At 48.2% G+C, this 11,802-nt stretch overlaps 1 protein-coding gene across 1 annotated transcript in view; it reads right to left on the bottom strand.

Annotated features, from left to right (window-relative positions):
• The window catches only part of Crybg1 (crystallin beta-gamma domain containing 1), a 68,215-nt gene extending 57,650 nt beyond the window's left edge, over nt 1–10,565 (bottom strand). Inside the window, exons 1-2 of the mRNA XM_050120508.1 lie at nt 8,614–10,565; nt 1,086–3,387 (exon numbers count right to left, since the gene is read on the bottom strand). Of these exons, the coding sequence (XP_049976465.1) occupies nt 1,086–3,387; nt 8,614–9,533 (3,222 nt within the window). The 5' untranslated portion in view covers nt 9,534–10,565. The remainder of the gene's footprint in view (nt 1–1,085; nt 3,388–8,613) is intronic.
• Nucleotides 10,566–11,802: the final 1,237 nt, after the last annotated feature.

Raw genomic sequence — 11,802 nt, 5'->3', positions numbered from 1 at the left:
GGGGGGCTGGAGAGTTGGCTCAGTGGTTAAGAGCATTGCCTGCTCTTCCAAAGGTCCTGAGTTCAATTCCCAGCAACCACATGGTGGCTCACAACCATCTGTAATGAGATCTGGTGCCCACTTCTGGCCTGCAGACATACAGACAGAATATTGTATACATAATTAATAAATAAATAAATATTTAAAAAAAAAAAAGGAAAACAACTCCTGGGCTGCTGAGCGGTTCAGAAGCAGCAATGCAAGGCACAAAAGGCTCTTAATTCAGTCTCAGACACCAGCAGAGAGAAATGAGCCAGATCGGAGAGGAAGACAGTGAAGTTGTAATTTCTGTTTCATGGGGTGGGGAAGGACCCATGCAAACCAAACTTTATGCACTAATCTTGAGGTCCCATTAAGGTACTTTCCCAACTAAGCAGGATAAGCCCTGCCGTTTATGGAGGAAGGAGTGAAACCTCACAGCCAGCAGGAGGAAGGAGTAGGGGACGTCCTCTGGCTGGGTGGGGCCCCTGCAAATAGAGGAAGTTGTTTCACACATCTTCCAGATTCTAAATACAGCCCTGCGTGCTTTAACGGAGAAGAAAACGGGTCTCCTAGGTCTCTGAACTCTCAAAGCAGCTATTCTATACTTCTCACAGTACAACGTAGACATTTGCAAATGCCTTGAAACACGTAACTTATTCTCCCAGCTGGACCACAGATGTCTTGGGCTGGGGGTGTCCTGGTGTCTGCTTTTTGTAGCACCTCAGAGTTCTTTGTACACAGATTTAAAAGCACTTGGTGAAAAAAAAGAAAGAAGAAAAAAAAAAAAAAGCCGGGTAGTAGTGAAACGCTCCTCTAATCCCAGCACTGGGAGGCAGAAGCAGGTGGATATCTGAGTTCATGGCCAGCCTGGTCTACAGAGCTAGTTCCAAGGAACCCTGTCTCAAAAACAAAACAACACCAACAACAAGCAAGTCAAATGAAACAAAAGTACATGGTGAACAAATAGGAAGCTATTGCACACATCCAGCTGTAAAAGCCAGCCTGAGCCCCTCACTGCCTCCTAGGTTTAGAAATACTGCAACTAGATCACAGCTGCTACTTACCAGAGGATCTGCTGACGACATGGCAGAAAAAGAAAGGCCTGGGTCATAGCGGCTGGCTTTGTAAAGGCCCAAGAAGTCCGTGTCAGTGGCACCGATGTTTTGCACATTGGACTTGAGAACACTTTCAACGAGGTTAGTCTTTTCCGCCTCATCAGTGTTCTTCAGTTTGGGTAAGTCAGAGTGTCTGTACTCTGGCAAGGGTAGGGTGCTCCGAGAACTCAGGTCTTCCTTGATCTCCTCTTTCTGCAAGTTCTTTTCCATATGGCCTGGACTTTTCAAACTCGGATGAGATGTATTTGCTGAGTTGAAATTGAAGACCTTTAAGGAGCTGAGGGGTGTAAGATGTGGTTGCTCTTTGTCTGAGCCACAGGGCGGGTCACCCTCCTTCCTGGGCTCTACCACTGAAGCCTGAGATGCAGATCTGTTCTGGGAAGTGCTAAAAGATGTGGTCATTGTGTTGACTGACGTCACAGAGGGAGAAAAGATTTTGTCTTGAGGCAGAGAAGAAAGCATGCTTGAGAAAAGGGTGCTTTTTTCTAGCCTTGACCTCTTAATTCCACCGTTGGTGATGTCCCTGTTCTCTTTGTCGTTCATGTCTGAAGTTATCTGAGGCTCACTCTTCCCATTAGTGTTAGCATGCAAGGACTTGAAGAGGACACTCTGCTCTGTGGATGCACGCTTCGCTCTCAGTTTGGACATGGGATCGTGGTTCTGCATCAAATGCAAAGCGGGTGACATTTCTGCCTGGCTCTCCTTCTTCTTCCCCAAGCCGATAGTAAACACGTTGGGATCAAACACCTTTTCCAAACTGTCCTCATGAATTGGAGGCATGGCGAAGTGAGGGGCTGGAGAGTTTGGGATCCTGGCCTTCTTTTTCTTCTGGGGCACACATACTGTGCTCTCCATATTCTTAATAATTTCTGTGAATTTTTCCATATCAGAGGAAGAATCAAAGACACTATCATCACTAGTAGCAGAAGTGTTTAAAAGACTGGTAGGGGTATTCTGGCTGGTAACATTTTGTCCTGGCCTTTGGGGACTTTCTGAGTGACTTTTGCTGCTAGGAGAGAGAGTGGAGCTGAACTCGGCTGTCGGGGCTGTCCCTCTGCTCTGACTCTGAGTCTGGACAGGTTCTGGCTGTGTGATGTGTGGGCGAGACTGTGCCACATGCTCCTCTCTGCAGTGGGTGTGCTCAGGTGACGTGCCAGGTCCATCCTCTTGCTGGGGAGCGCAAGGGGCCACAGAAACGACTTCAAGCTTGTTATTGTGACAACTCGGCAACTGCACCTCTCTAACTTCAGAGCTTTCTGAGATGACCTGAGCGCTCACATCCTGAGGGCTCTCCACAGGAAGTACAAATGACCGGACCTGGACGAGGACCTTGGATGGACACTCATTGCCCACGGTTTCTGGGCTGTGCTCTTGTGATGAGGTGGGGCTGGCTTCTCCCTCTCCAAGTTTGGAGACGGGTGTTTTCTCAGTGTGAGACAAATCACAACCGTTAGAGTTTTCGGATACTTTTAGATCAGTGCATGGGATAGTGCGGATGGGGACCTGAACACAGCCATCTTGGACAGTGTTCTCAGGAAGGGGAGCAGAAGGCAGGACAGAAAACTCCCTAGATGAGTCAGATGTGGGCTGTGAGTCAGAAAATGCACCCTGTGGCTTTGGGGGGTACTCTGTGGCATTAAGAACAGCAGGGATGTCCTGTGTAGTATTACATACGTTGTCAAGAACAAGGGTTTTGCTGTCAGCAGCCTCTGAGTGGAGCTCTCCTGAGAGTTCAGTATCCTTCACAGGAACCAGGGCAGTGGGCACTGGCTGAGAAGGACAGGCAACATCTGACTGCACATCTGCCTTATCACTTTGATCAGGCTCAGGGCAGAGGACCTGATTCTCTGTGGGCTCTCCTCCCCCACCTATGGAGGCTGGAAGAATCTCTTCTCTAGGGCTAGGGACTTGCGTGCCGTTGGTGTCTGTGGGTGACTCCTTGGCCACCAGGCCATTCTGGTGGCTGGTTGGTAAGGCTTTCTTTTCAGGTTGCTCCATTTCTCTGGCTTTCTTGGCTAAGTTTAGCTTAGCCCTCCCAACAAATGTCTTATTAGAGGGAGGATTGTTCCTTGTGCTACGGACGTCAGGGTGTCTGGGGCTACCGTTAGCCCGCTTGTTTTCAAATAAGGAGATTTTGTTGGCAGTGTTTCCTTTATGAACCGGCTGGCTGAAGGAACTGTGCTCATGTCCCAAACTGTCAGAAGTCTTCGGGGTTTTCAGATTCAGTTCCACATGTTTGGGTCTAGCAGGGCTGTGAGACCAAAAAAAAAAAAAAAAAGACAGTTAGCAGCCAGCCTGTGTTAAGTGGACATATAAACCAGCTGACAAAAAAAGACTGCAAAGTCTGCATCCTCCAGGTGAATATCGACTTTTCCACAAAACTTCTTAAACAATACTACAAATACTAGGAAGCACTTTTAAGGTATACCTTAGCTGCCTATGACAGAAGAGATTATATATCTAAGAAACTATTAACTTTCCACGTATTAATCACCATTCATAGTGACTGGCAATTAATTAATATGCATTCACAATGATTAGCACTAGAACTGGGAGACATTACAAGGTATAAGGAACTTTAAAACAAATTTAAATATTTAATGCATTCTCATATTTTAAGTATGTAGATGAGTTTCCCAGACATCAATTATGCATTTTTCTTTATTGTAATGTTTTGTTCACCTTTAGTTTTGGGGTACAAGGTGCTATATGGTACAGGCAGGCCTTGAGCTCACTTGTTGGCTGAAGATAGCCTGCCTCTGCCTCCCAAGTGTGGGATTATAGGCACGAGCCACCCGGTCCAACCTTCTCATATCTTTTTAAAAACTAGCTTGGGGAGAGGAGAGAAGAGATGGTTTGATTCCCAGCACCCACAAGGGAACTCAAAAACAACTAAAACTTCAGTTTTAGGGGAAATCTAAGACCCTCTTCTGGCCTCTGTGGGCATTGTATACATGTAAACATGCAGGCAAAACACCCATACACATGAAATTAAATTAAAAATTTAAAAATAAAAGGTAAGAAAAAGTTATAAGGCCACTAAGGTACTGTTTAAAAAAAAACTACTTTAAATAAAAGGTAGATTATAAAACGTATTCATCTAGTATCGCCTCTTAGGATATTTTGTTTCTACCATTCATTCCCTTAAATTTTTTCTGACATATGTGTGTTCACTATCTGAAATTTGTAAAGTATATATGTATATTTTTACCTTTATATATGTGTGTGTGTGATCAGAGGACAATCATGGGTGTCACATCTCTGGTTGAGTAAGAGCCTCCAGATGTTCACCACTGCGCGCGCGCGCGCGCACACACACACACACACACACACACACACACACACACACACACCATGCTATCAAGCCTGGGAGCTGCCAGGCATTTTCTTGGCTCCGCCTTCCATCTTGATATAGGAGTGTTGAGATTGCAGACACACACTCCCACGGCCAGCTCTTACAAGGGTCTTGGGGACTTAGGTCCTTACTTTGTACCAACTGAGCTGTCTCTCCCAAACTGGAAAGTGTTTTTAAATCATTCATAAACCTGCTGTCAACATTCTGCCTCATTCCTGATGGCTTCAGATGCATAAATATTTGATTAGAATAGAAACTGCTGTGTTTGCGGGGCTTGGCAGCTGGCCTCTTGCTAAGAAAAAGGATGAGTTACAATCATAAATTAGAGGTCCCTGAAATGCTTTCCTTGAAAAGTTTTTTTAATGTTTATGTAAAATCCCATAGTATGATTATATCAGAATTGGTTTACTCTTGGGCAGTCTCCCCTCTCATTCACATTTCTTGGGTCTAATTACTTACTACTGGAAATAATGCCTTTGAATGTACACAGTGTGTTCCTTCGTAGAAACAAAACATGTTCTGTTGGCATTTGTTGGCCCTAGCCCCGGTCCTGGCTCTCACACTAACATCCGTGTAAACTTAGCCAAATTATTTCACATCTCTGGCCTCGTCTCTTTTGTATCTGTCTCTTTTGTATCTGTTAGCTTAAAAGGTAACACAAAACACCTAAATTATTTAAAGCAGGATTAATTTTATTTCACCCAAAACTTACGGTTAAGAGAATTTCTGGAAGTCCTCTTGTGGGGTTATAGTTAGGGCAAAGAGAAGCTATAGGACTAGGAGGCTCTCCACGTCCCCTTGAAAGAGTACAGTTAAGGCTAAGGGAGGCTACGGGAACTGGAGGCTCTCCATGTCCCCTTGAGGGGTTACACTAGGGCTAACAAGCTGTAGGACCAGAAGGCTCGCCATGTCCCCTTGAGGGGTTACAGTTAGAGCTAAGAAGCTGTAGGACCAGAAGGCTCTCCATGTCCCCTTGAGGGGTTACAGTTAGGGCTAACAGAGGCTCCAGGACCAGGAGGCTCTCCACAGCTGCTTTCAGTCTAATTCATTCCCATTTTTCCATTTCATCAACCTTTTCATATAAGCGTTCTTCGGGGCAGGCAGAGAGGCTTGTCAGTCTGTAGTAAAGGAAAACCACTGCTTGCTGGGCACTTGACAAGTTACTTAAGTTGGTTTACTCCATGTACGACATGTAAGTTCTGTTCTAAAGCAAGAAAGCTGAGGTACAAAGAAGGTAAATGACTCTCCTGAAGTCACATGGCTAGTGACAGGGCCTCCCTCTGAAGCAGGAGCTTTGTCTCTGACACCACATTATACCTCGCTTCCCCATTAGGGGTCAGACTAGACCGACCCGAATAAGCCCTCAGCTGCTTTCCATATTATCACTGAAGGTGGGGGTGGAGGCAGTAAGGGACTTGAGGAGGGTTGAGGGGTGTATGGGGGTATGGCAGTGAGAGTTCAATGAGCTAATTTTATCAGGTTTATCAAATAAGAACATCCCAAGCTCTCCAGACTGGCATCACACATCTCAAAGCCCCAGCAAAGTGAGGCCTTTTGAGCCAGAGAGATGAAATGAGAAGCCAGGGTTACAAATCTGAGCCTGATAATGTGTTTAGAAATTCTTGTAGGCACTGCCTTCTCCGTTATGTCCATAAATATCCAGGCTTTCTTATTGTCCGCTCAGACTTGGTGGCCACTGCCCTGCCTGTAATCTGGAGGCAGGAGAATCAGTTCACAAACACCCTTGGCAACCAGAGTGAGTTGGTGAGTTAGAGGCCAGCTTGGGCTATAATGAGACTCTGTCTCAAAAAAAAAAAACAAAACAAAACAAAAAAAAAACAGAAAAGCAGGCTTCAGGATTGAAGTCTGAGCCAGTGGGACGAGAAGAGACACAGGGTTTGTGAATGCTGTATTAATTAATTAATAAGCAAAGGGGACATACCAGGAATATTAAAAAAAAAAAAAAAAAAAGAAAATGTGGCCAGTCAGCAGGAGTAGCGAAGTGGACATCAAAGTGCACCGGGGATGTGTGGGGAAAGCATTCACTCCCGGTGAGCCCATGGCTCCCTGAAGGGGAGGAAGCATATCTGCTCATTAAAGATTTACACAGGATCAAAACACCTTTACAGCTCACACTCTCTACCATTAAGTTGGGCTACCAAGAGTCTCTGCAATTAACCCAGTTGGGGCTGATTAAAAGGAAGGCTCCTGTAATTTGTGTTGTAATGCCTGCATTATGACGTGAGAGGGAGTCCAAAGGGCCCAGGCGATGCTATAAAAGGAAGAACCTCCCTATTTTAAACATATTCCTTTAATAATGTCAGTGCCATTTTTTTTCCTAACAGGATTCAGTCATCATTTTTCAGGTGATATAGCTTCTTTTTTTTTTAATTCTTTGATCAGACAAGGTCCCCCCCCACCCCCCACAAGTCAGGCTCACATCTGCAATCCAGTAAAGTAGCAAAATGGCCTTGAGTTCCAGGCCAGCCTCGGCTACATAGTGAGCTAGGAGCCACGCTGGGCTATAGGGTGAGACCACCAAAGAACCAAATCACAGTCTGTCAATATCGTTGCCTAAAATCCAGTCATAACAGGACTAATGGGGCTGAAAGATCCTGTCAGACTGACAAGCCAAAGAACTAGATAAAACTCTTAATTTTCCACTTCAATAGTTTGCCTGTTCATCATGTGTAAGGCACTGTACTAAAGAAATCTAAATAAAATGAGCGGTGAAGTAAAAAAAAAAAAAAAAACCATAACCAGCAGGGAGAAAGAAAAGACAACTAGCTCAGGTCCACGGCCAGATCCCTTCCTGAGCTTGTTTACAGTCCCTCAACAGGGTAACTTTTCTGGTTTTTCCACTGCTGTCTTCTGATTGGAGGACAGGTGGAGCGTCCAGCCCGGTTTCTCCCAGCAAGGCTTAGCAGGTTTCTGTGTTCATTTCACACTGGTCTTCCACAAATAATGGGCATCATTCACGCTGGTTACTTTCCTGACGCTACCATCACAGAATAAATATCTGATTATGTCAAAGGTCTCCGGGCTGCCAGCTGGTGAGGTAGTTCAACGTTATTCATTAAGCACAACTCTCTCCCCACCGGCTTCCAAACAGACCCATTTCAGAGCTTACTCCTTTAAAGAAATCAAACAGAATGAAACTGTTCAGTTCAAAAAATAACAAGGCTGCAAATGACCAGCCTTTATGATCAATGTGTGAATCAACGTAGGAGAACATTGAGCACTCGCTAATTCTCACCTGCCGGGACGATCAGTTCTGTAGAGAGCCCTCCCTGTCCTGTCCACACAAATCAATTACCATCAAGGCACAAGCCCTTGTGCCTCCAGCAAATGAGTGACTTCTCGCCCTGTACCTCCAGAAACATTATGGCCGCAAAAGGCACTTGGGCCATCTTTATTTGGTTTGTGCGCTTCTTTCTGCCACAAGGGGGGCGTACACGTTGAGGGCAACAGACTGAATCACAGGTGTGAGTCATGTCCCCCCATAGCACACAGCACAAAGGGCACTCAATAAGTACTTGCTAAAATTGTTAAGAGAGCGCAGACACAGTCCGTTGTTTAGCGTCCTTTCACTTTGGTAATTTTCAGCGATAACAGCGATCATCTCAATATCTGATATTATTTCCAGCCCAGCAGCAAAAATACCAACAGGCTCCCTAGATCATAGAAGGCGGAATTATTAGAGACTTCCTCTAGACTTACTTTGGACAACAATGTACTAACTTCATTAAGTTCTCTTTAAGTCTCCCATGTAAAAGCCACTGGATCACAACTCAAAATACTGCTGGCTTCCCGTGACTACCCTGAAATACCCCTGGACACTTTGGATAAAGAATATAATTAGCTAAATCAAGCCGTTAATTCTTATCGCTATTATTTATGTAAGCACTGTGCCTCGAGGCATATCTTATTTTTGCATTGATTTTAGATCTTATATTATGGCAGGAATTAACCGTGGAGGCTGCCAAATGTGTCATACTCTAAACCTTAGCTCTGCAAACAGCTCCTTCTCTCTTTGAAGTTTTCAACAGAAAAAAAAAAGTCAACAGCCAGCCATACAACCATGAGCAGCCACCTGCCCAGAATGACTCCGCAGCTACTTACAGGGTCACTTTAGTGGTCACAGTCGACCTGCCCACACCGAAATGGTTCCTGGGCTTCAGGCTGTCGGCGTCGGATGCTCCTGATCCCCTGCCCGACTCTCGGCTGCGTCCCCCGTCGCCCCGGCCGTCGAAGTGGTGGGGCAATGGGCCCCTCTTGTGCTCCGGCCTGATCTCGGGCAGCAGGGAGCTGCTTCTGACTGTGAGCTCGCGCGGGACGACACGGCCCGCCTCCTCCCCGCCGTCCGCCGCGGCTGGTGACCTCTTGGGTGGAGACTCCTTGGCCGGAGCGCGCGGTCCGGGGCTGGGCACCGCCTCGGGAACGCGGCTGCGACCCCTCCGCTTGGTGGGCGACGAGGCGGGCGGCAGTTGCTTGCCGCGGTCCGGCTCACCTCGAAGCTGTCCCCGGGGGCCGGCGCTGGGCTTGGGCTCCGGGCTGGCGGCCGAGACTGCGCCCGCGTCGGGAGTCGCGTGTGCGGATTTCACTTTCTTTTCCGCTGAGCCGTTCTCAGCGGCCGCGTCTGGCGCCACCTCGTCGTCGAACACCGCGTCGTCCTTGGCCGTGCTCTCGGTCGCCACGGTGTCCGCGCCCGGGGAGTCCGTGGATTTCTGCGACTTCCTCCGTCTGCCTGACCGGCGGCCGCTTGACCTCCTCTCCATGTCGTCCGAATCGTCGCAATCGTCTGTCCCCGGAGCTACAGGGACCCGCTCGTCCACCTGCGCTACCTCAGTCTTGCTCAAGTAGATGTCTAAAGTTAGCACTTTGGCGGGATGCGCGCGGTCGACGGAACGGGCTGGACGGCTGGTCTCTGCACCCACAGAGGGAGGCTCACCTGGCACAACTGCTTCCCCGGTGGCCCCCAGAGAGCCCGCTTCGGCACCCACGCCGGGGGCTCCGTCGGGGGCCTCTCCTAGTCCTCCCATGAGGCGCTCCTCAGGCGGCGACCCCGACACACCCCTCGCTGTCTCTGGTTGGAGGCCAGCAGCGCCTGGCAACGCGTCCTCCCCCGGACTGCCGGCAAGCGTCTCTGCGCTCTCCTGCCCGGAGCAATTCCCCGGTGAGGAATGCAACTCCTTGGCAGCGGTGGTGGCATTTGGAAAAGTCTCTCCCTCTGCCTGCAGAGGTTCTAATTGGGCTGAATCACTGTCGTGGCACTGGTGCACAACCCCTACACTGCTGTGGGATCAAGGTGTCAGTTCGGCATCGCAGGGGGTTGTCTGATCACAGCTCTCTGCCTCCTGTCCGGAGCCCGCGTTGGTTGGCTTTGGTTGGCTGCCCTGAGCCTTATTTTTGTCACTCTCTGTTTCAGGGAGTTTAGAAGGGGCCGATTTGGTATTTGAGTTGGTGGGACTCTCTAACCCGTTCCTGGTGTTCCTTCTCCTTCCAGCGGTAAAAAGAGTGCCAAGTTTCCCCAATACTGGCTTCCTTCTTGTGTCTTCTGGTGGTTGTGCTCTGGACTGGAAAACAAAATAAGACAGGGAGAGAAACCATGAAAATCTGTTTTGTTCCCTTTTGGTATGTTACAAAACTGCTGGGAACCAGCTTGGCAATGGACCAGGTGTAATTGAAAAGGTAAAGCCAGGCGTGGCTGTCTGGTCTTTATTATGTTCCGACAAAATATATATAGGGTCTCACTGTGTAACTCTGGCTGTCCTGTAACTCCTATAAACCAGACTGGCCTTGAACTCACAAAGACCCGCCTGCTTTTGCCTGCTGAATGCTGGGGTTAAAGGCATGCAAGCACCACCACATGGCTAAATTTAGCATAGCTAAATTTCATTTTCTTGTATTTTTGGTTATGAGCCTAGCCTTTAACGGGTGAGCCATCTCCAGCCCTTAATTTCTTTTTCCTAAATGCATTTTCAAAGCTACATTACTTACAATAGTATTTCGTTACAAGTGTTTTTAATTAGAAAATCTCAAATATCACATGTATAGAGTAAAACAATTCCCAGTTCTCACTGGTTTCTGCTTTTTATCTCCTTCCTTAATAAAAATGCAAATTTAAAGCAACCAGGCATGACTTCGGGGCCCGCAGTTTGCCCCCAAATATCTTAAGGAGAATGTTTACAGAAACAGCACCTGGGAGGGGGTGAATTGGAGCGGCTCAAGGAAAACCTACTGTGGCCTGGGGCGGGGAGAACAAAAGGAAACACCAGGTTGCAGGAATACTGCACCTGGCCCCGCCCGTTAGGGATGCGCTCACCCAATGGGGCCCGCGTGCCTGCATTCAAACCGAGCAGGCGGCAGGGCACTGCCCCGCCTCTTCCCAGCTCACCCCCCAGGCTTCATCTGGGAGTCTGTGCCCGGGACTGAGGGGGAGGGACTGACCGCGGGCACCTCCCACGGAGGGAAGACAGTGGAAAGTCAGCCTAGCTGACACAGTCGGGGGGGGGGGGGGCTACAACTGGCACCGGGAGTTATAAATCAATAAAAGCAGTAAGGACGCACCCTACCCCCAAAAGGGCCCGAGACCGGGAGAGGTGGTTGAGGAGGAGGTGGTGGTAAGGGGAGGGACCCGAGAGCCACAGCTTGCTTGCGGGATCAGCCCAACAAACCCAAACCCCCTACCTAAGGAAAGCCCCTTGAACTCAAAACCCAGGTGAGAGCCTAAGCCCTGAGGAGTCAGAAAATAGCCCCGCCCTTCTTTCCAGAAAGGTACTGATTCTCCACCTAAGGGATTCCTTGGGCATTCAAGGTAGATCCTTTCATCTGAACTACAAAAGTAGCCAAGGGAGTTCAGGAATTGTGTGAAATATAAAAAGCCTGGTTAATAAGTGCACGCGATCAAGAGTCAGCACGCATCTGTTGAGACAGTTTGGCAGCATTACATCCTGTAACCCGGTTGCAGCCTAGTGAGGTAATGTTACCTACAGTAGATGGGGAAAAGATGTCTAAAGGCTGGGACCAAAACACAGCGTCCCGGGGCAGGGGCGATAAAGTCAGAATTCAAACCCATACCCTCCAGTTCCAACGAATACCCCTTCTAGTCTATCACTGAGCACACACATGCGCAGAGGGAACCCGTGGATCCGAGAAGTCCCAGATAAAAACCCCCAGGTTACAAAGGACCCAAGATCCGCAGTCTGGGCTCCAGGGTAAGCACCGAGGAGATCAGACAGGTTCACTAGAGAGTGGACATAGATAAAAGAAGAAGCCACCCAGAGCTCCTTGGGACTGATGGGATATGCT

Source organism: Alexandromys fortis, unplaced genomic scaffold (assembly GCF_014885135.2).
Source record: "Alexandromys fortis isolate MF-2015 unplaced genomic scaffold, M_Fortis_MF-2015_v1.1 scaffold_175, whole genome shotgun sequence".
Classification (NCBI taxonomy): domain Eukaryota; kingdom Metazoa; phylum Chordata; class Mammalia; order Rodentia; family Cricetidae; genus Alexandromys; species Alexandromys fortis.
Note: the sequence above shows the minus strand (reverse complement) of the source record. Positions and strands in the feature narration are given on the sequence as shown.